Source organism: Mobula birostris, chromosome 3, assembly GCF_030028105.1.
Source record: "Mobula birostris isolate sMobBir1 chromosome 3, sMobBir1.hap1, whole genome shotgun sequence".
NCBI lineage: Eukaryota > Metazoa > Chordata > Chondrichthyes > Myliobatiformes > Myliobatidae > Mobula > Mobula birostris.
The window spans coordinates 10,755,158-10,779,598 of record NC_092372.1 but is presented as its reverse complement, the minus strand read 5'-3'; the positions used below and the strand labels follow the sequence as shown (position 1 = coordinate 10,779,598).

General features: G+C 42.3%; 1 protein-coding gene across 1 annotated transcript in view; it reads left to right on the top strand.

The window, feature by feature from the left end:
* The window catches only part of LOC140194891 (methyl-CpG-binding domain protein 3-like), a 145,913-nt gene that overhangs the window by 36,185 nt on the left and 85,287 nt on the right, over window positions 1-24,441 (top strand). Inside the window, exon 3 of the mRNA XM_072252208.1 lies at window positions 22,181-22,318. Within this exon, the coding sequence (XP_072108309.1) occupies window positions 22,181-22,318 (138 nt within the window). The remainder of the gene's footprint in view (window positions 1-22,180; window positions 22,319-24,441) is intronic.

Here is a 24,441-nt window from a genome sequence, read left to right as displayed (position 1 = left end):
GATAGTGTTCATGGGTTCACTGTCTGTTCAGAAATCTGACGGTGAAGGGGAAGAAACTGTTCTTAAAATGTTGAGTGTGTATCTTCAGGCTGTAGTAGCCCACCTCAATTGTGAGGGACGGTTGCTGCCTACTTTTGACATGTTGTTTTGAAGTGTTCTTGATGGTGGGGGAGGCTATTACCCATGGTGGTGCTGGTTGAGTTCAGAACTTCCTGCAGCTTTTTCTGATCCTGTGCATTGGCCCCTCCCTACCAGACGGTGATGCAATCAGTTAGAATGCACTCCACAGTACATCTGTAGAAACCTGCTAGTCTTTGGTGACATAGCAAATCTCCTCGAACCCCTAATGTAATATAGCGGCTGGTGCAGCCTCTTTGTAATTGGATCAATATGTTAGGCCCAGGGTGGATCTTCAGAGATGTTGACACCCAGGAGCAAGAAACTGCTTTTTTATAGTAGATATTGATAATTAAATTTTTAAACAGTATTGACGTCCACTTGGTTTTCCTGTTAATGTTGATAATTAGTTCCTATTGTCATTAGCTATGCTATAACTATGCCTTATTCCTGCAATATAAGCTGTATTTACTCGACCTCTTTTTGCCCTCTTTTAAACTTTAAAATCCATTTTTGCATTCAATAATTCCAACACCTTGTATTTAGGATATGTCTGGAGCAAGCGTAGTGGAGTAAAATGTTTATTTTTTTCTTCTTGGGGTTTCTTTGGGTTGTAACTGTGAACCCGTTCTCTCCAAACCCAGTGTCTGACATAATAAATCTTTCAGACCACGGTGCTCCCACAAAGCATATATCACAGAAATCACATAAAGCAAAATATTACCACACATATTCCTGCTGCTGCCTGCATGTCCTCCCTGTGACTATGTGGGTTTCCTCCGGGTGCTCTGATTTCCTCCCACAGTCCATAGATGTGCCAGTTGGTAGGTTAATTGGTCATTGGCTAGGATTAAATCGGGGGATTGCTGGGTGGTGCAGATTGAAGGGCCTGTTCTGCACTGTATCTCAATAAGAAAATAAATAGTCAACGTACATACTTTCAAAAGTGCAGCACAGGTAAACAGTAAACACTCAATGGCACAGTAATCAGTAAACAATAATGGTGTTAATGAGACCTTTGCAGGGGTGGGTTATTGACTCACTGTCCTCAGATTTATTATTCTGTCTATAACCTCTTTGAGGACCAGTGAGGAATGGCACAAGGAGGATTTCTGTTCTGCATTATACATGGCTAATCATCAATGGTGCCTTTGACTACTGAAGTACACACCTGGTTTAGGAATGAAATTACCACATCATGTTGCTTTGTTACAGTGTCACATTACAACGCAGATCATCCTGGAAGCAGAGTATGATCTACAAGTGCTACACATGCCCTTACACTTCCTCCCTTACCACCATTCAGAGCCCCAAACAGTCCTTCCATGTGAGGCAACACTTCACCTGTGAGTTGGCTGGGGTGATATACTGCGTCCGGTGCTCCCGATGTGGCCTTTTATATATTGGCGAGACCCGACGCAGACTGGGAGACCGCTTTGCTGAACATCTACGCTCTGTCCGCCAAAGAAAGCAGGATCTCCCAGTAGCCACACATTTTAATTCCACATCCCATTCCCATTCTGACATGTCTATCCACGGCCTCCTCTACTGTAAAGATGAAGCCACACTCAAGTTGGAGGAACAACACCTTATATTCCGTCTGGGTAGCCTCCAACCTGATGGCATGAACATTGACTTCTCTAACTTCTGCTAATGCCCCACCTCCCCCTCGTACCCCATCTGTTATTTATTTTTATACACACATTCTTTCTCTCACTCTCCTTTTTCTCCCTCTGTCCCTCTGAATATACCCCTTGCTCATCCTCTGGGGTCACCCCCCCCGCCCCCCGTCTTTCTTCCCGGACCTCCTGTCCCATGATCCTCTCGTATCCCTTTTGCCTATCACCTGTCCAGCTCTTGGCTCTATCCCTTCCCCTCCTGTCTTCTCCTATCATTTTGGATCTCCCCCTCCCCCTCCAACTTTCAAATCCCTTACTCAATCTTCCTTCAGTTAGTCCTGATGAAGGGTCTCGGCCTAAAACGTCGACTGCACCTCTTCCTAGAGATGCTGCCTGGCCTGCTGCGTTCACCAGCAACTTTTATGTGTGTTGCTATGATCTACCACTGTTATTTTCACTCTTGCTTCAAACAGTGAAGGTAGACGATCAATCTGTGCTTCTTGCAGATCTGTAATGAGGATCCATTTCTCTCCCTTCAACAAGACCTTAACTAGGATTACAAGCAAATTTCTCTCTTAAATTTTTTTACGGCTGTGCAGACCAATCATTGCTCCGAGCAGGAAATTTTAACGTGGCCTGAAAACTGCATGGCACTATAATAAAACATACAAAAGAAAATTACAGTTGTGTGAGAACATTTCAGTTACTGCACAGCCATGCACCCACGGAACTTAAAGGGAATGGTGATTACAAATAGAGGCAATAATGTTATGCACAAAGATATGTGAATGCTTTAACAAAGAACATCGAACACCACAATATAGTCCCTTTCAATCTACTCCAAGATCAATCTTACCCTTCCGTCCCACATAGCCCTCCATTTTTCTTTCGTTCATGTGCCTATCTAAAATGCTCTTAAAATGTCCCTAATGTATTTGCCTCTGCTACCACCCCTGGCAGAGCATTCAGAATCTTGTTTAATATCACATGATATTGTAAAAAATATGTTCAATGTTGTGAAAAATGCTCTAAGATGAGCAGCTATTAGAAGTCATGCTGTTAAAACTTAGTCTGGACACCATCTATTGGACCCAGAAGAGCGCAGGTAAATTAAAAATATACCTTGAATGGTGCATCCTCCATACTGAGCTTCACTATTCATTACTGCTTCGATCCAATGAAAATAAAACCAATGGGGACTGCAGCTTTGTGTGCAAAGTGAACGAATTTCACGATATATGCTGGTTCTGATTTTGATATAATTATCTGGCTGCATCATTGTGTGGTACTGAAGCCACAAGACCCTACAGAGGATAGTAGAAACCATCAAAGGATCACCAAAGTTGTCTTCCCCTCCCCATCAAATGTGCAGAGAGGAACTGCAAGTAAAAAAAAAAGCAGCCCAGCAAGTGCAGACTGTCAAGTTTTTAAAAAAAGGCAGTAAATGGAAGAGTTTATGGCTTCATTATCAGTAAGTAATGGGTGATGATAATTTAAAAAGCAGAAATACCTGGCTAACTCAGAAAGATTGATGCGGTTGCTTACATAACAGATAACTGGAGTTTATATACTGAATAGACTGAACAGCATTTTGAAGCAAATAAAATAGCCAATGAGAAACAGATGTCAATTTTGCTCAGTGCACTGGGTTTAAATGTATACAGTTTGCTCAAAGTTGACAGCTCCAACCAAAACAACAGAAATAAGCTTTACTACATTGTGAAAGTAATGCAGAAACACTTAGGACCAAAACTATGATTGATTACAGATCACTTTGGATTTCATAAGCTGAATCAAAAGAAAGGTGAGCCTGTTTCGGCATACATGGCTGAATTGAAGAGATTGAGCATTGTCAGTTTGGTAATGGGCTTAATGATACACTAAAAGGTAGTGGAATCTTAAAAGAAAACATTAAAAAGGCTCCTGACTGAAGCCCAGCTTACATTTAAAAGTGCAGTTAAAATTGTTGTTTCAATGGAATCCGCAGACAGATGCAGTCAGGAATGAAAGCGAGTATGAACAAAAATGTGACATCTAAGCTGAAACCTGCCTGACTGAACAAATTTTGTTACCGTTGTGGCAGGGGCTCATATACACCAAACATATGCAGGTTTTGGAATGCTAGAAGTAGGACACATACAAAGAGTATGTCAGGCAGATGAAAATAAATTGGCTGCACAGGGAAGAGAAAAAGATAAAAAAAAAATCAAGCTGGTTTCAAGAAGAGCACTAATCTGTTGATGAAAAATATGATAAGAGTGAACAGGACTGGGTATCCTTCAGATTTACACTGTGAAATCTAACAGTCGACAAGAAATATGGTTTACATCAGAAGTGAATGACAAACTAATTAAAATGGAATTGGACACTAGTTCAGCTGTTTAAGTCATTCCACAAATTGAGTTTAAGCACAGATACTAAACTGAAGCCTGCAGATATCCGCTAAGGACTTGTACCGGAGAAAAGATAATTCCTGTGGGAATGGCATTCATGACAGTGAAATACTCCAGCCAGCAAGCCGCATTAAGTTTGTATATGGTAAACACAGGAGGGTCAGCATTGTGGGGATATTATTGGGTGAGGCAACTTCTACTTGGATGGAGATCCATCCGCTGTTTGCTTGCCACGTCCTCTGCGATGAAGCCAACTGAAAACGAATTTGAAAGGTATTTGATGCTGCCAAAGCTGTCTCCATGCTGTACACCATGAACTGTTGCCCAACAGAGGGCAATCGGGTGTTGGTGCCAGCCTCTGTGCCTCTGCTTGGAAAGAATATTGGACCAAGAATCGATCATGCTGCTCAGAGGAATCATGAAAGTGAAGATAGCAGTGGTCCGACTACAACAGTTTTTTTGACAATGCATCTGAGAAAGCATCTAATATGTTACTTGGGCAGTTGCTTGCGAAGCACGGCTTGATTTTAGGCTGGAAGAGAGTTCATGGAGCTTCAGGAAAGTTGAAAGCATTCAGCTTTTATGAGTATAAAGAACCAGAATCTATTGTGCCTGCATTAAGGTTGTTGCATGAACTTCAAGTGGGAGACAAAAAGCTGCTTGTAAAAGTGGATGCAAAGACCGAAGGCCAAAAAGGAAAGAGACAGTAAGAATACAAAAGAAGAGGCTTTGTCATATGATGCTGTGGATGAGGAAACCAAGAGTAGTGATGAGTTCGTAAAGGGAGCAATAGAAGGATTAATAAGAGAATACGCCAGTAAACTTAATAGACCTTCAAGATGCATATCTTAGAAAGAAGCTGAGAAATAGAAAGTTAAGAAGTTGAAAAGAAGGGAAGAAAGATAGGGAAAGAATGTTAATGAGAAAGAGACAGGTGTGAAAGAGAGAAGGAATCCGAGAATGAAAAGGAGAGAGAAAGATACCTGGGAAAGGGGAGAAGCAAGAGTCATAGTAGATCCGGAGGGAAACGCTGCACAAAGGACAAGAAAGGCAGCTAACGCTATCAGAAACCTGTCGTGTTGAAAAGCCTTGATTCAGTGGATGTGGAGAGGATGTTTCCTATGGTGGGGGAGTCGATAACACCAGAGGACAGAACCACAGAATAGGGGGATGTCCATTTTGAACGGAGATGTGGAAGAATTTATTTAGCCAGATTGTGGTGAATCTGTGGAGTCTGTTGCCACAGGCAGCTGTAGAGGCCAAGTCATTGGGTGTATTTAAGGCAGAGGTCGATAGATTCTTGATTAGTCAGGGTGTGAAAGGTTATGGAGAAAAAGCAGGAGACTGGGGCTGAGAGCAAAATGGATCAGCCATGATGAAATGGCAGAGTAGATGTTGGGCCAGATAGCTTCATTCTGTTGATGTATATTGCGGTCTTAAACCACTTCCTGCTGTCTCAGAGTCAACTTCTACAATCACCCTGGAGGAGGCACCAGAACCTGAGATTGTTTCACAGCCACAAATCTTATCGTTATCCCACTGGAATAAGAAATCTTTCACAGCAAGTAAAACTTTAGGACTGAATGCGACAATTTTAAATTTACTATACTGTGTGTAGTTGTTATATTGAATAGTATGCTGTATATATAGTTGAGATGCTTTCTATATTGAGTTGGAGTCTATAGCTAAGTGGGGAGGAGTGTTGTGTATTTAATATTTCGGTAATATTTGATTAACCTTGTATATAGTTGATTAAGTATTCTTATTTATTTAAGCCTAAAGTAAACACAAAGTTGGACTCACATTTTTGACTTGTGTGTCTTCCTTTGAATTATTTTAATGATTTGAAGTTACAAAACATAAGAGCCTCCCCTGAACCCTATAATGAGATGATCAGAACTGATCAGAACAATATTCCAAGTGTGGTCTAACCAGAGAAGTCAATCCAGTGACTAATGAAGTGCAACACATCATATGTATTCACTGGCACCAGCCTACCCGCCATCTAGGACAGATGTACAGAAAAGTGCTGGAAAAGGGTCAGTAAAATCATGAAGGATCCTACTCAACATGCTCGTGGACTGCTTGCCCCACTCCGCTCAGGAAGGAGGCTGTGTAGGACCACCAGACTCAAAAACAGAGAGTGTGAGTGGGCCAGTGAAGGAGTGGAGCTTTGAGGCTTTGACTCGAGAGGCTTCGACGAGAAGAGGCGGAGGACAAGCTAGCTTGCAGTTAGTTTTTATAATGTCTCCTGAGATGGTGATGTGCCTCTCATGTGAGATGTGGCAGTCTTGGGGGAACTCCCCTCTCCCGCAGAGTCACATCTGTCAGAAGTGCATACGGCTGGGCGATCTGGAAGACTGTGTAAGGAATCTGGAGCAGCAGCTGGATGACCTTCCACTCATAAGGGAGAATGAGGCAGTCATAGATGAGAGCTACAGGGAGGTAGTCACACCTAGGGTGTCGGAAGCAGGTCGTTGGGTGACAGTCAGAGGGGGGAAAGCGAAGGTGAGCAGACAGGTAGTGCAGAGCACCCCTGTAGCCATTCCCCTGAATAATAAGTTTACCGTCCTGGATACTGTTGGCGGGAACGACCGACCAGGTGTGAGCCACGGTGGCAGGGCCTCCGGCACTGAGTTTGACCCTGTGGTGCAGAAGGGTGGGACGGAGAAGAGGAGAGCTGTCGTCATTGGAGACTCTATAGTCAGGGGAGCAGACAGGAGATTTTGTGGACGTGAGAAGGACACCCGCATGGTTTGTTGCCTCCCGGGTGCCAGGGTCCGGGATGTCTCTGACCGGGTGCATGACATCCTGGTACGAGAGGGAAAGCAACCAGAAGTCGTGATACATATTGGGACCAACGACATAGGCAGGAAGAGGGATGAGGTCCTGAAGTGTGATTTTCGGGAATTAGGCAGAAGGCTGAAGAACAGGACCTCAAGGGTGACGTTCTCAGGATTGCTGCCAGTGCTACGTGACAGAGATGGTAAGAAATGGAGGAGATGGCAGTTGAATGCGTGGCTGAGGAGTTGGTGCAGGAAGCAGGGTTTTAGATTTTTAGATCATTGGGATCTCTTCTGGGGAAGGTGGGACCTGTACAGATTGGATGGGTTGCACCTGAGCTCAAGAGGGAGCAATATCCTTGCAGGTAGGTTTGCTAGCATGGTTCTGGAGGGTTTAAACTAATTTGCGAGGGGGATGGGACCCAGAGCGATAGAGCAGTGAAAGAAGTGCATGGAGTAAAGCCAGATCTAACATACAGAGAGGCTTTGAGGAAAGAGAAGCAGAATAAACAGTGTAAAGACAGTAAGGTAGAAGGGCTGAAATGTGTGTACCTCAACGCAAGAAGCATCAGGAACAAAGGTGATGAACTGAGAGCTTGGATACATACATGGAATTATGATGTAGTGGCCGTTACAGAGACTTGGCTGGCACGAGGGCAGGAATGGATTCTCAATATTCCTGGATTTCAGTGCTTTAAAAGGGATAGAGAGGGAGGAAAAAGGGGAGGAGGGGTGGCATTACTGGTCAGGGATACTATTACAGCTACAGAAAGGGTGGGTAATGTAGCAGGATCCTCTTTTGAGTCAATATGGGTGGAAGTCAGGAACAGGAAGGGAGCAGTTACTCTACTGGGGGTATTCTATAGGCCCTCTGGTAGCAGCAGAGATACAGAGGAGCAGATTGGGAGGCAGATTTTGGAAAGGTGCAAAAATAACAGGGTTGTTATCATGGGTGACTTTAACTTCCCTAATATTGATTGGCACCTGATTCGTTCCAAGGGTTTAGATGGGGCAGAATTTGTGAAGTGTGTCCAGGATGGATTCCTGTCACAGTATGTGGACAGGCCGACCGGGGGAATGCCATACTAGATCTAGTACTAGGTAATGAACCAGGTCAGGTCACAGATCTCTCAGTGGGTGAGCATCTGGGGCACAGTGACCACCGCTCCCTGGCCTTTATAATTATCATGGAAAAGGATAGAATCAAAGAGGACAGGAAAACTTTTAATTGGGGAAAGGCAAATTATGAGGCTATAAGGCTAGAACTTGCGGGTGTGAATTGGGTTGATGTTTTTGCTGGGAAATGTACTATGGACATGTGGTCGATGTTTAGAGATCTCTTGCGGGATGTAAGGGATAAATTTGTCCCAGTGAGGAAGATAAAGAATGGTAGGGTGAAGGAACCATGGGTGACAAGTGAGCTGGAAAATCTAGTCAGGAGGAAGAAGGCAGCATACATGAGGTTTAGGAAGCAAGGATCAGATAGGTCTATTGAGGAATATAGGGAAGCAAGAAAGGAGCTTAGGAAGGGGCTGAGAAGAGCAAGAAGGGGGCATGAGAAGGCCTTGGCGAGTAGGGTAAAGAAAAACCCCAAGGTATTCTTCAATTATGTGAAGAAAAAAAGGATGACAGGAGTGAAGGTAGGACCGATTAGAGATAAAGGTGGGAAGATGTGACTGGAGGCTGTGGAAGTGAGCGAGGTCCTCAATGAATACTTCTCTTCAGTATTCACCAATGAGAGGGAACTTGATGATGGTGAGGACAATATGAGTGAGGTTGATGTTCTGGAGCATGCTGATATTAAGGGAGAGGAGGTGTTGGGGTTGTTAAAATACGTTAGGACAGATAAGTCCCCGGGGCCTGACGGAATATTCCCCCGGCTACTCCACGAGATGAGAGAAGAGATTGCTGAGCCTCTGGCTAGGATCTTTATGTCCTTGTTGTCCACGGGAATGGTACAGGAGGATTGTAGGGAGGCGAATGTTGTTCCCTTGTTCAAAAAAGGTAGTAGGGATAGTCCAGGTAATTATAGACCAGTGAGCCTTACGTCTGTGGTGGGAAAGCTGTTGGAAAAGATTCTTAGAGATAGGATCTATAGGCATTTAGAGAATCATGGTCTGACCAGGGGAAGTCAGCATGGCTTTGTGAAGGGCAGATCGTGTCTAACAAGCCTGATAGAGTTCTTTGAGGAGGTGACCAGGCATATAGATGAGGGTAGAGCAGTGGATGTAATCTATATGGATTTTAGTAAGGCATTTGACAAGGTTCCACACGGTAGGCTTATTCAGAAAGTTAGAAGGCATGGGATCCAGGGAAGTTTGACCAGGTGGATTCAGAATTGGCTTGCCTGCAGAAGGCAGAGGGTGGTGGTGGAGGGAGTACATTCAGATTGGAGGATTGTGACCAGTGGTGTCCCACAAGGATCTGTTCTGGGACCTCTACTTTTCGTGATTCTTATTAACGACCTGGATGTGGGGGTAGAAGGGTGGGTTGGCAAGTTTGCAGACGACACAAAGGTTGGTAGTGTTGTAGATAGTGTAGAGTATTGTCAAAGATTGCAGAGAGACATTGATAGGATGCAGAAGTGGACTGAGAAGTGGCAGATGGAGTTCAACCTGGAAAAGTGTGAGGTGGTACACTTTGGAAGGACAAACTCCAAGGCAGAGTACAAAGTAAATGGCAAGATACTTGGTAGTGTGGAGGAGCAGAGGGATCTCGGGGTACATGTCCACAGATCCCTGAAAGTTGCCTCACAGGTGGATAGGGTAGTTAAGAAAGCTTATGGGGTGTTAGCTTTCATAAGTCGAGGGATAGAGTTTAAGAGTCACAATGTAATGATGCAGCTCTATAAAACTCTGGTTAGGCCACACTTGGAGTATTGTGTCCAGTTCTGGTCCCCTCACTGTAGGAAGGATGTGGAAGCATTGGAAAGGGTACAGAGGAGTTTTACCAGGATGCTGCCTGGTTTAGAAAGTATGCATTATGATCAGAGATTAAGGGAGCTAGGGCTTTACTCTTTGGAGAGAAGGAGGATGAGAGGAGACATGATAGAGGTGTACAAGATAATAAGAGGAATAGATAGAGTGGATAGCCAGCGCCTCTTCCCCAGGGCACCACTGCTCAATACAAGAGGACGTGGCTTTAAGGTAAGGGGTGGGAAGTTCAAGGGGGATATTAGAGGAAGGTTTTTTACTCAGAGAGTGGTTGGTGCTTGGAATGCACTGCCTGAGTCAGTGGTGGAGGCAGATACACTAGTGAAGTTTAAGAGACTACTAGACAGGTATATGGAGGAATCTAAGGTGGGGGCTTATATGGGAGGCAGGGTTTGAGGGTCGGCACAACATTGTGGGCCAAAGGGCCTGTACTGTGCTGTACTATTCTATGTTCTATGTTTCCCCAAGTAGTAAGACTGCAACACCTCTACCCACCAACTCCACAACTACTTTATTATTTCCTGTCAGTCACCTAATGTACAGCCACTGTCACTTTTTAAAATATTGTTTTCTTCATCTTTTGTGTGTTTTTCATGCTGCATTGGATATGGAGTAACAATTATTTCACTCTCCTTCACACTTGTGTACTGGAAATTACATTAAGCAGTCATGAATCTTGAATCTTAACCACTCTGTCAAATATCTTCTGCGTGTTTGTGCACAAAACTAACTACAGCTGTAATAATCTAGAAGACTGAAAGCGGATGGAGGGGTGTGGGTGGTGTCTGATTTTGCCAGCATGCAACCTTGTCAAGTACTCCACACCCAGGAATTCTAATAATTCAAAGTTTCCATAGTGTCGGAGCCGGATGGATGGTGTTTCAATCGGAGGGCTGCTTCACTCCTCTCACCAGACCTTGCTCATCCCTTCTGCCCATTGGCCCCCAAAAACTTGTTACAATCAAATCTCTGCACCAGTGATTTGCTTGGTCTTTTGTAGGCGAGATGATGTTGATTGTACTATTGAATCAGTAATTCCACTGTTGTATTGTTTGACTCCAGCTGGTTATATGACTCAAGTTCAAGTTCGTTTATTGTTATTCAACCGTACACATGTATACCACCAAACAAAACAACGTTCTTCTGGACCAAGGTGCACAACACAATACAGATAACTCACATATATAAGGCATAAATTAATATTATACTTTATACTTTATTGACGCCAAACAATTGGTACTAGAACGTACAATCATCACAGCGATATTTGATTCTGTGCTTCACACTCCCTGGATTACAAATATTAAATGTTATAAGTATTAAAAATAGTTAAAATTAGTAAATATTAAAAATTCAAATTATAAACCATAAATAGAAAATAGAAAAATGGGAAGTAAGGTAGTGCAAAAAAACCGAAAGGCAGGTCCGGATATCAGAAAATTAACAAATAATAAGGTGCATTTACGACTCGATTAAAAAGTAAACAGTATAACGCCACTGGCACTTCATACGTGATGACACTTGGTTGGTGGTAGGCAGTTCAGTAGTCTCATGGCCTGGTGTAAGAAGCTGTTTTCCATCCTAACAGTCCTTGTCCTAATGCTACGGTACCTCCTGCCTGATTGAGGGGGGAGGGGGGAGTCAAAGAGATTGTTGGATGCAAGGGATAATTGACAATGTCCTGTGTACTCAGCACTGCTGATAAGTATCACTAATGGGTGAGACCCCAATGATCCTCTCAACAGTCCTTGCAATCCTTTGTAGGGACACGTTCAGATTCCTTGCAGTTCCATACCAGATGGTGATGTAGCTGGTCAGGACACTCTTGATGGTACTCCTGGAGAGAGGGGAGCAGCAGTTGCTTCTATCTCAGGAAGTGGAGAGGCTGCTGTGCTTTCTTGACCAAAGAGATGGTGTTGAGGGATCAGGTGAGATTGTCCATTATGTCAGTTGTGGTGAGTGAGAAGGACCTCAGCTGTGTAACATCTATTTAAAATCAGGATTTGTTTATTATCACTGTCTTTTTATAACATGAAGTGTGTTGTTTTGCAGCAGCAGAAAATGCAATAAAATTGTGATAAATTGAAAACAATAGTGCAAGAAAAAGGAACAATGAGGTGGTATTCATGGTCTGTTCAGAAGTCTAATCGCGAAGGGAAAGAAGCTAATCGTATGTCGTTGAGTGTGTGTCTTCAGACTCCTGTTCCTCCTCCCTGCTGGTAGCAATGAAAAAAGGGTATGTCCTGGATCGTGAGTGTCCTTAACAATGGATGCCCCTTTCTTAAGGAATCGTCCTTTGAAGATGTTCCCTGGTGGGCAGGGTTGTGCACATGATGGAACTGGCTGAATCTACAAACCCCATTTCCAGAAAAGTTGGGATATTTTCCAAAATGCAATAAAAACAAAAATCTGTGATATGTTAATTCAGGTGAACCTTTATTTGACTGACAAAAGTACAAAGAAAAGATTTTCAATAGTTTTACTGACCAACATTAATTGTATTTTGTAAACATACACAAATTTAGAATTTGATGGCTGCAACACACTCAGCAAAAGTTGGGACAGAGTTGAAATAAGATTGAAAAGTGCACAGAATATTCAAATATCAGTTCAAAAGGAACATTTCTCAATGCAAGATTGCAGAGAGTTTAGGTCTTTCAACATCTACTGTACATAATATTGTGAAAAGATTCAGAGAATTCAGAGACATCTCAGTGCGTAAAGGGCAAGGGTCAGAAACCACTGTTGAATGTGCGTGATCTTCGAGCCCTCAGGCGGCACTGCCTAAGAAACTGTCATGCTACTGTGACATTTATAGCCACCTGGGCTCGAGAGTACTTCGGAAAACTCAACACAATAGCCACCTGGGCTCGGGAGTACTTCGGAAAACTCAACACAATCCGTCGCTGCATCCAGAAATGCAACCTGAAACTGTATTACGCAAGGAGGAAGCCATACGTCAATTCTATGCAGAAACGCTGGTGAGTTCTCTGGGCCCAAGCTCATCTCAGATGGACCAAAAGACTGTGGAACCGTGTGCTGTGGTCAGATGAGTCCACATTTCAGCTAGTTTTCAGGAAAAATGGGCGTTGAGTTCTCCGTGCCAAAGATTAAAATGACCATCCAGATTGTTATCAGCAAAAGGTGCAAAAGCCAGCATCTCTGATGGTATGGGGGTACATCAGTGCCCACGGCATGGGTGAGTTGCATGTATGTGAAGGTACCATTGATTCTGAGGCGTATATTAGGATTTTAGAGAGACATATGTTGCCATCAAGGCGACGTCTCTTCCCAGGACATCCATGCTTATTTCAGCAGGGCAATGCCAGACCACATTCTGCACGGGCTACAACAGCGAGGCTTTGTAGACACAGAGTGCGTGTGCTTGACTGGCCTGGTGCCGGTCCAGATCTATCTCCTATTGAAAATGTATGGAGCATCATGAAGAGGAGAATCAGACAACGGAGACCACGGACTGTTGAGCAACTGAAGTCTTATATCAAGCAAGAATGGACAAAATTTCCAATTGCAAATCTACTACAATTAGTATCCTCAGTTCCAAAACGATTAAAAAGTGTTATTGAAAGGAAAAGTGATGTAACACAATGGTAAACATGCCTCTGTCCCAACTTTTGTTGAGTGTGTTGCAGCCATCAAATTCTAAATTTGTGTATGTTTACAAAATAAAATTAAGTTGGTCAGTAAAACTATTGAAAATCTTTTCTTTGTACTTTTGTCAGTTAAATAAAGGTTCACGTGAATTAACATATCAGAGATTTTTGTTTTTATTGCATTTTGGAAAATATCCCAACTTTTCTGGAAATGGGGTTTGTACAACCCTGTGCATTGGAGGCTGTAATGCAAACAGTCAGAATGCTCTCTACATACATCAGTACAGATTTGTAAAAGTCATTAGTGAGCTACCTATCAGATCTCCTCAAACCTATAATGAAGTGGAGCCACTATATGTCTCCTTTATGGTTACATCAATGTGTGGGGCCCAGGATAGATCCTCTGACAAGTTGGCTCCCAAGAACTTGAAGCTGCTCACCTTTTCCACTGCTGACTCCTCAGAGATGGCTGATTTGTTCCTTTGTCTTCAGGTTGAGTGCAAGGATGTTGTTGTGACACTGCTCAACTACCTAATCTATCTTACTTCTGTATGCCAATATGTTTTTCTATCATGCTCTATATTAGTAACTTGTAGAGCTCCAGTGCTTTTCCGAGGAATCAATAGGAGAAGGTTATTCATGAGCATGAGGTTCTGCAGATGCTGGAAATCCAGAGCAATGCACACAAAATGTTGGAAGAACTCAGCAGGTTAGGCAGTATCTAGAGAGAGGAATAACTATCCAATGTTTTGGGCCAAGATCCTTCATCAGGACTGGAAAGGAAAGGGGAAAAACTGGAAAACGAAGTTTGGAAGAGGGGGGAGAGGGTTTCACTGAACTTTCAAAAAGAGGGATAGGCATACCATGAAGTGTCTTTGCAGTGGAGCAGCAAATCATAAACGTGGCATAATTGTCAAGTTTCGAGATTCTGCCTATACTCTCGCAAACATGTCATGAATCCAATGAAGCCTCTGGCTACTGACAGTTCCCAGAATATTAATGTTAGTGATTGCAATGATGGTCTGGGGAAGCAATGTGTTTTGAAAATAGTAGTCAACTTGAACGCCGTAAGAAAAAAGTTAAATGTGATCCCTCCTTGGTATAAGACCATAGGAAAATAAAATATAGGAGCAGACTAGGCCATTTGGTCCATCGAGCTTGCTCTGCAGTTTCATTGTAGCAGATCCAATCTTTCTGTCAGCCCCAATCTTGTACCTTCTCCCGTATCCCCTCATGTCCTAAACAATCAAGAATCAATCAACCTCTGCCTTAATTATATGTAAAGACTTGCCTTCCACAGCTGTAAAGAATTCCACAGATTCACCACTCTCTGGTTAAAGAAATTCCTCATCTTCCTTATAAAAGGACGCCCCGCTATTCTGAGGTTGTTCTCTGGCCTTAGACTTTTCCATCAAAGGAATTGTCCTCTCCGTGTCCATGCTATCAAGGCCTTTCGCCATTTGATATGTTTTAATGAGGTTACCACCTCATTCTTCTGAATTCCAGTGAATGCATGCCCAGAGCCATCAAACGCTGTTTACGTGACTAGGAATAATTTTCGTGAATCTGCTTTGAACTCTCTCCAGTTTCAGCGCATCCTTTCTAAGATAAAGGGCCTAAAACTGTTCACAATACTCCAAGTGAGGCTTCGCCAGTGCTTTATAAAGTCTCAATATTACATCCTTGCTTTTACGTTCTGGTCCTCTTGAATTGAATGTTAGCATTGCATTTGCCTTCCTCACCCGAGACTCAACCTACACATTAACCTTTAGGGAATCCTGCACTAAGACTCCCAAATTCTTTTGCGCCTCAGTTTTTTTGCAATTTTTTCTCCATTTTGAACAGTTAACCCTTTCATTTTTGTCAACTAAAGTGCATGACCGTGCACTTCCTGACACTGTATTTCATCTGCCATTTCTTTCCCCATTCTCCTAATTTGCCTAAGAACTTCTCCAGCTCCTCTACTTCCTCAAAACTACCTGCCCCTCCACCTATCATCATATGGTCTGCAAACTTTGCAACAAAGCTATCAATCCCATCATCCAAATTATCGACATGTAAAAAAGATTGGTCCCAACACAGGCTCCTGTGGAACACCACCAGTGACTGGCAGCCAGCCAGAAAAGGTTCCCTTTATTCCCACTCTGTTTCTTGCCAATCAGCCACTGGTTTATCCATGCTAGAATCTTTCCTGTAATACCATGGGCTTGTAGCTTGTTAAGCAGCCTCATGTGTGGCACCTTGTCAAAGGCCTGCTGAAAACCCAAATACACAATATCAACCAATTCTCCTTTGTTTATCCTGCTTGTTATTTCTCCAAAGAATTCCAACTTTCTTTTTTCAATCTTTTTATTGATTTAAAAAAAAGTACGTATACAAACAGGAGGAGAATATCTCTGGTATATATGTCAATAACAGCACAAACAGAAGGTGAAATAAACTATATCAGAATCACACATAGTGTTGATCTACAAAGTATAAATTTGATGTGGAATGTATAATACAGAAAAAAAAAATCATTCTCTTCTTATCAACTTATGAAGAAAGGAAGGACTATTAGAATTTTTTATTTATAAAAAAGAAAAAAAACACTATTCTGAACAGGAAAAAAAAAAGGACTGGGCAGTCCATCCTGACAGAAAGACCTCTTCCTTATTAATCAACTCCATCATATTCTCAACCACTGAGTCCAGACTAACTGGTCTAAAGTTTCTTTCTTCTGTCTCTCTCCACTCTTGAAGAGTGGAGTGACATTAGCAATTTTCCAGTTTTCCAGAACCATTCCAGAATCTAGTGATTCTTGAAATTACTGATGCCTCCACGATCTCCTCAGCCACCTCTTTCAGAACTGGGTGTATACCACCTGGTCCAGGTGACTTATCTACCTTCAGACCTTTCAGTTTCTGAAAAACCTTCTCTCTAGTTACGCCATCATACTGCTGGTGTCTTCCATAGTGAAGACTGATGCAAAATACTTACTCCATTCATTCACTTTTTCATTGTTCCCCGTTACTACCTGTCCAGCATCATTTTGCAGCGGTCCAATATCCACTCTTGCCTCTGTTTTACACTTTATATATCTGAAGAAATTTTTGGTATCCTCTTTATTATTGGCCGGCTTACTTTCCTATTCCATCTTTACCTTATTGATTTTTTAGTTGCCTTCTGTTAGTTTTTAAAGGTTTCCCAATCCTCTTAACTTCCCACTAATTTTTGCTCTATTATGGCTTTTTGGCTCTCTTTGGCTTTTGTGTTGGCCTTGACTTCTCTCGTTAGCCATGGTTGTGTTATCTTTCCTTTAGAATACTTCTTTCTCTATGGGATTATTTATCCTGTGCCTTCTGAATTGCTTCCAGAAATTCCAGCCATTGCTGCTCTGCCGTCATCCCTGCCAGTGTTCTTTTCTTAACACTTCTGGCCAACTCCTCTCTCATGGCTCTGTAATTTACTTTCCCCACTGTAATACTGATACACCTGACTTCAGCTTCTCCTTCTCAAGACCTCCTAAGGGGTCTTTTACCTTAAGCTCTCTAATCAATTCTGATTTATTGCACAACTCCCATTCCAGAACAGTTGATCCTTTAGTGGGCTTAACCACGAGTTGCTCTAAAAAAGTTATTTATTACAAGCACTCTAGAAATTTCCCCCTCCTGTAATCCAGCACCTACCTGATTTTCCCAATCTACCTGCATATTGAAGACCCTCGTGACTATTCTAACATGGCTCTTATGGCATGCAGTTTTTTTAAATCTCTTTTGTCATTTGTAGACCATATCCTTGCTACTATTTAGGGGTCTGTATAAAATTCCCATTAGGATCTTTTTAGTCTTGCAGTTCGTTAGCTCTATCCACAAAGATTCAACACTTTCTGACCCTGCCACCTCTTTCTAATGATTTGCTTTCATTTATTACCAACAGAGCAACACTGCACCCTCTGCCTTCCAGCCTGTCCTTTTGATACAATGTGTATCCTTGGACATTGAGCTCCCAGCTGTAATCTTTCAGCTGTGATTCAGTGATGCCTACAACATCATACCTGCCAATCTGCAACTGTTCCGCAAGTTCATCTTGCTGATTTATGATGTTAAAAGTCTGTTGTGTCGCTTTTTCCGAGCTTTGTGCCTAGAGAGCTGGCCCCATAAAGGCTCAGGTCTCCAGACATGGCCCATGGCAGCTAACTCGCTGCTCCTGATGTTCCATGTTCTCCCATGACGCCTGAGTCAGGAGCACCTGCCTTGAATCAGCCCTTCTCCAGAGCCATGAAAATCTGGCACCCTGAAGGCATGCTTGCCTTCCAGGCCTTGTCATTGGGATATCAAAAAGCGGCTGGTCATGAGGCTCTGAAAGTAGGTCCTATTCCTGCAAAGAATCGAAGTCAAAGTGTAAATGCAGGTCAGGTCTTCAAAAGAACCTTGAAAAGAGGAAAAAATAGATATCAGAGATAGAAATAAAGCTGTTTCCAAAGATGCAAGCAAAGAGTCAGAATCAGATTTATTATCAACTGCATGTGACGTGAAACTTATTAACTTAGCAGCAGCAGTTCAATGCAATACATAATCTAGCAGAGAAAAAAATAAATAAAAATAAAAAAATAATAAATAAACAAGTAAATCAATTATGTATATTGAATTGATTAAAAAGGTGCAAAAACGGAAATACTGTATTTTTTAAAAAAAGTGAGGTAGTGTCCAAAGGTTCAATGTCCATTTGGGAATCGGATGGCAGAGGGGAAGAAGCTGTTCCTGAATCACTGAGTGTGTGCCTTCAGGCTTCTGTACCTCCTACCTGATGGCATCAGTGAGAAAAGGGCATGCCCTGGGTGCTAAAGGCCCTTAATAATGGACTCTCCCTTTCTGAGATGTTGCTCCCTGAAGATGTCCTGGGTACTTTGTAGGCTACTACCCAAGATGGAGCTGACTAGATTTACAATCTTCTGCAGCTTCTTTTGGTCCTGTGCAGTAGCCCCTCCATCCCAGACAGTGATGCAGCCTGTCAGAATGCTCTCCACACTACAACAATAGATGTTTTTGAGCGTATTTGTTGACATACCAATTCTCTTCAAGCTCCTAATAAAGTATAGGTGCTGTCTTGCCTTCTTTTTAACTGCATCGATATGTTGGGACCAGGTTAGATCCCCAGGAACTTGAAGCTGCTCACTCTCTCCACTTCTGATCCCCCTATGAGGATTTGTATGTGTTCCTTCGTATTACCCTGCCTGAAGTTCACAATCAGCTGTTTCATCTTACTGACATTGAGTGCCAGGTTGTTGCTGTGGCACCACTCCACTAGCTGGCACATCTTGCTTGTGTACGTCCTCTCGTACCTGAGATTCTACCAACAATGGTTGTATCGTCGGCAAATTTATAGGTGGTATTCCATAATAATACACGTCTTCCAATATCACAAGCATTTATTTTGTGCACTAATATTTTAAATGCACCTTAAAAAATGTCTTCTGGAAATTCAAATGTACCTCATTTACAGGTCCTCTCTAACGTTTCATTTAGTTGCATCCTAAAAAACTCTAGCAAAACTGCCTTCATCTTTCATGGGACTAGGCAGTTTAAATGATTCGGCATGGACTAGATGGGCTGAAGATTCTGTGCTCCACTTTTCTATGACTCTCTGACTGTAAAACCATGTTAACCCCCCAAAAGTAGATGTTCAACTGACTGGCTTTTAATTTCCTACTTGTCATCCTTCCTACTTTGAATAGTTGTCAAATCTTTAAAGGTTTAAAGATTTAACTTTATTTAACCAATTTCCCCCGGGATCAGTAAAGTATGACTATGACTACTTGATCATCAAAACACACAAATAAATGCATCGTTTGCATCAAAGTAAATCAGTGAAGATTATACTGGGCAGTCTGCAAGTGTCTGGTTCAAGCATAGCAGAGCTACAACTTACTATAACCTTAATCCAAGCATCTTTGGGACGGGGAAAGAAACCCATGTGGTGACGGACTCCTTGGTGGGAATTGAACTCTGATCTTACGAAGTGTTGCACTAACTGCTACACTCGGTGCTGCTTCTAGTGCCCTCCAAAATTCAGTAGGTGTCAAATTCAAAGTGCATTTCTTATCAAAGCATTTATGCAGTATACAACCCTGAGATTCATCTTCCCACAGTTCAAAGAAAACCATCAGCCCTCTGCGTTAAAACAACAAACCAAGCAAACAACAACAAAAAAAGTGAAAAACACAGAATATAAAACACCAACCCACTAAGTCATTGAAAGTGACCAGACATATTTATTTCAGGTCAGATCAATTCAATCTAGCGTGGTATCATCCATTATCTGCAGACCACCCAGATCAAAATCGCACAAAATAGCAACCAGAAAAGAAGCAATCAGAAACCAGAAATGCTTCATAACTTAACTACAGAGACCAATCTACAAAACCTTAAACCAATTATTCTGCTATCTCTTAAGCCACTTCTGTAAAACACTTTTAAGTTGGCTTCTGGGTTCCTGGCAACTCTCTGGCTTATTCAAATATTTTGTTCTTTGTAAAATGAAATGCTGCAAGCTTGAAACAAGTCCATATGCTGGGCTTGAGAGATTTCCAATATCTTCTATCATGGAATTGATGTAAAGTATTGATGTAAAGTAATTGCCAGCTCCTAGTTTATTTTTATTGATAGTCAAGTCTCACCCTGTAAGGACCTTGTACTTATCTTTGCTGCCCTCTTAAATATCCTTGGAAGCTCCCGTGCCTCTCATAATCAATTGCCTCCCTATTGTTCAGTCTGGTTGCCTCAGAATGTGGCAGCTTGAGTGAGGATGCAGAGTAGATTTACCAGGATGCTGCCTGGATTAGAGAGCATCTCTTATGAAAATAGGTTGAGTGAACTCAGGCTTTTCTCAGAGTGAAGGAAGATGAGAGGTGTCATGATAGAGATGAGACATGGATCAAATATACAGACAAACATTTTTCCCATGGCTAATACTAGGGTGCATAATTTTAATATGGTGGGAAGTATATGGTGGGGGTGGAGTGTTAAGAGGTAAGTTTTTTTTTATACAGAGAGTGGTGGGTGTGTGGAACAAGTTACTGGGAGGGATAGTAGAGGCAAAAACATTAGTGTATTTAAGAGACTCTTAGGCACTCGAATGATAGAAAAAAAGAGAGCTATGTGGGAAGGAAGGGTAGGATTAATCTTAAAATTGGTTAAATCGTTAGCACAAGATTGTAGGCTGAAGGGCCCGTACTCTGCTGGCCTGTTCTATATTCTTATACCCCGTTGCTTTTTAGACTCGCACTGCTATTTCCTTAAAAATTCTTAGTAGCCTTATCTAACATCAACTATTGCTAATGTATGATATAATTTATGATTTAACATTTTCCTTGACTGATGTGATTGAATATCTTTCTCATTGTGTCCTTTTTAATTGGGATTATTATTGCTGAGCATTATAAGATATCTACTTAAATATCAGCCACCACTCATCTGCTGATATTTCTTCAGAGTATTTTCCCAGTCTGTCCACTCTAGACATCTCATAAGTTACCCTTACTTAAATTGAAGACCTGAGGTGTGCATCCTCAAACTATTTCTGAAATTCAAAGATTCAGGTACATTTGTTATCGAAGTATATATGCGGTATACAACCCTAAGATTTCTCTTTCCACAGACACCCACGAAACAAAGAAAGGAAACCATGGAAACCCATTGAAAGTAAAACATCAAACTCCCCCTCCCCCACACACAAAAAATACGCAATTGTGCAATCAGGACTGGAAAGGAAAGAGATAGAATCCAGAATAAGGAGGGGAAAGAGTACAAACTGGCAAGCTAGACCCAATGAAGGGGAAGCTGGATGGGTGGGAGAGAGGGGTTGAAGTGAGAAGCTGGGAGGTGATAGGTGGAAGAGGTAAAGGTCTGGAGAAGAAGGAATTTGATAGAGGAGAGTGGACCATGGAAGAAAGGGTAGGGTAACCTGAAGTAGAGGCTATAAGAGCAGGCACAATTAATGTAATACCATTACAGCGTCAGAAACCTGGGTTCAATTCCACACTGTCTGAAAGAAGTTCTTACGTTCTCACCATGACTCTGTGTAGTTCTTCCGGGTGCTCTGGTTTCCTCCCACACCCCAAAGATGTACGAGTTGGTAGGATAATAGGCTGCGTGTGCGTCACTGGGAGGTGCGGGCTCATTAAGGACCTGCGACCGTGTCGTGTCACTAAATCAATTTCAAAAAAAAGCAGCTTATTCACTCTGAGGGTGGTGCTTTAAAATATTCCTTGTTCTGACTGTCTCAGTAAAGCAGCCAGCATAATCAAAGACCCCAACCACCCAGACATCTCCTCTCCCATCGGGCAGGAGATGCAAAAACCTGAAGTCACGGGCCACCAGACTCCTATTCCATTGTTATCAGACTCTTGAACGAACCTCTTGTAAAATAATGCCAGCATGGTAGCATAGTGGTTGGAATAATACTATGGCCTGGGTTCCATTCCCGCCACTGTCTGTATGTCTCTCCAGGAATGTGTGGGACTCCTCCATGTGCTTGGGTTTCTCCTCGTGTTCCAAAGATGTATAGGAGTTCCCAACCACGGACCATGGCAGAAGAAAGGTTGGGAACCCCTGGGGTTAGTAAATTAATTGGTCACAAGGCTGTAACTGGGCAGCTGATAGAACCAAAGGGGCTGTTATGATTCTATCTCTAAATAAGATAAAATAATATTTATTTATTTGTTTGCTTGTTTTCTATTCCCAGGGGAAATTGGATTTGAACACATCCCTGCCAATAAGACAGACGGCATCCATTTTCAAACAACCAGTAACTAAAGTTACAGATCATCCAAACAACAAAGTTAAAACAGAGATGCAGAAAGTAATAGAGCAACCACGTCAAGTAAGTTTAACAGCTTTTGAATATTTTCATCATGGGCATTACATATATTGTATGTATAATACAAAAAGGTATATGTTTTGAATCAGAATCTGGTTTAAATGTTCAGTGGCCACTTTATCTGGTACAGGAGTGGAACCCTGTGTAATCTTCTGCTGCTGCAGCCCATCCATTTCGAGGTTCGATGTACTGTGTGTTCTGCACACCACTGCCGTAACACATGGTTATTTGAGTTATTGTCACTTTCCTATCAGTTTGGACCAGTCTGTCCATTCTCCTCTGACTGTCATTTACAAGGCACTTATACCCACTGAACTGCTGCTCACTGAATTTTTTTTTTGTTTTATGCACCATTTTCTGTAAACTCTAGAGCAGGGGTTCACAACCTTTTTTATGCCATGGACCCCTACCATTAACTGAGGGGTCCATGAACTCTAGGTTGGGAACCTCTCTGCTCTCAAGACGATTGTGTGTGAAAATCCCGGGAGATCAGCAGTTTCTGAGACACTCAAACCAACAAGCATTCCATGATCAACGTCGCTTCGATCAGATTTCTTCCCCGATGTTTGGTCTGGACAACAACTAAACCTCTTGACCACGTCTGCATGCTTTTATGCATTGAGTTGCTGCCATGTGATTGGCTGATTAGATATTTGCATCAAAATCAGGCTGAAATGAGAATATTTAATCCTATCCATTGAGTTCTGCTGCCACATGAGTTTCCACTCGAGGCACCCTGGAAGGATTTAAAGGTGCAGCTAATAAAGTGGCCACAAGGTGTGTATTGTATGTATAATACAAAAAGAACATACTTAAAATCAGGTTTATTATCACTGACATGTGTCGCGAAGTTTATTGTTTTGTGGCAGCAGTACAGCACAATACATATAATACACTGCAAGAGATATATTTTAAAAATAAGTTGTGGAAAAGGAAGATGGGGGAATTTGTCATCAAAACATCGATTATAACTCATACTTGTACCTGGCTGGAAGCCCGACAAGAGCTTATTTGTTTTGTTTCCTTCTTTATGTAAATGAATTCAGGATGTTATTTATTTATTTACTTTAACTTCATAATTTAGAGATACATTGCAATAAGAAGTCCTTCCAGTTCCACCCAATTATACCCATGTCTAATTAAACAATTAACCAATCAACCCACTTGTCTTCGAAACGTGGGAGATGTTACATACCCCGTAACTGGGTTGCCAAACCAACAGAAATGGACCACTAGTTGGAGTCTGGATTTCTAGGAGCTAATAAAGTTTTATTAAAGAAATAAGTAACACAGTACTCTAGTCATAAGGATATAAATGCAACAGGTTAGCAATGATAAAACACACATGTACACAGAACTAGGGTAATAGGAATCAACCAAGCTCTATCGCAGTCTAGGGGTAAAATGATCAGTCTTAAGTGACACAGAGTTCAGTTCAGCTTAGTGCAGTTTGCAGTAATCGCTGTTGTGCTGTTGGGGAGAGGGAGAGGGAGATGCAATTTGATTCAGGCAGACCTTTGATGTCTTCACAGGTGGTTTTGGGCGGACCCTTTTATGTTTTCTATCCCGCTGTGGTCACCGACTGTGACCCCTACGTTCCGGATACGACCGCTCTTCCGCGGTGAACCCGGCACCCAGGCAAGGGCGGACACACCCCAGGTTCCCACCGATCGTACCTTTACACCCTGTGAGTCTATGGTCGGTTCCCTCGAACCAGACCTCCAAACTCCCACCACTTGTGGGGGCACACCGCTCTTTCCAGGGGTCTCGTTATCTCGTGATCTCGTGTGTGTCGTGCCTTAGCGAACCTGTTCTTTTTATCCCCCTGCTGGGGTATTGCATGTCCATCAAACTTAAAACAGTTCAGGTTCAAAGCAACTGGTCTGTCAATATTCTGAATTGTGTTTCTTTTCCGTTATCTCTCTCTCCTCTCTCATGAACATTTTGAACATTTCTCCATTATCTCCCTTATCTCTCTCATTAGCATCAATTGTCTGATAACTTGGTTTGTCGTCACAGAGAAAACAGGAGACCCCGGAGGAAACCTGCATGGTCATGGGGAAAACATACAAACTCCTTACGGACAGCGGTGGGAATTGAACCCAATTTGCTAGTGCTGTAAAGCA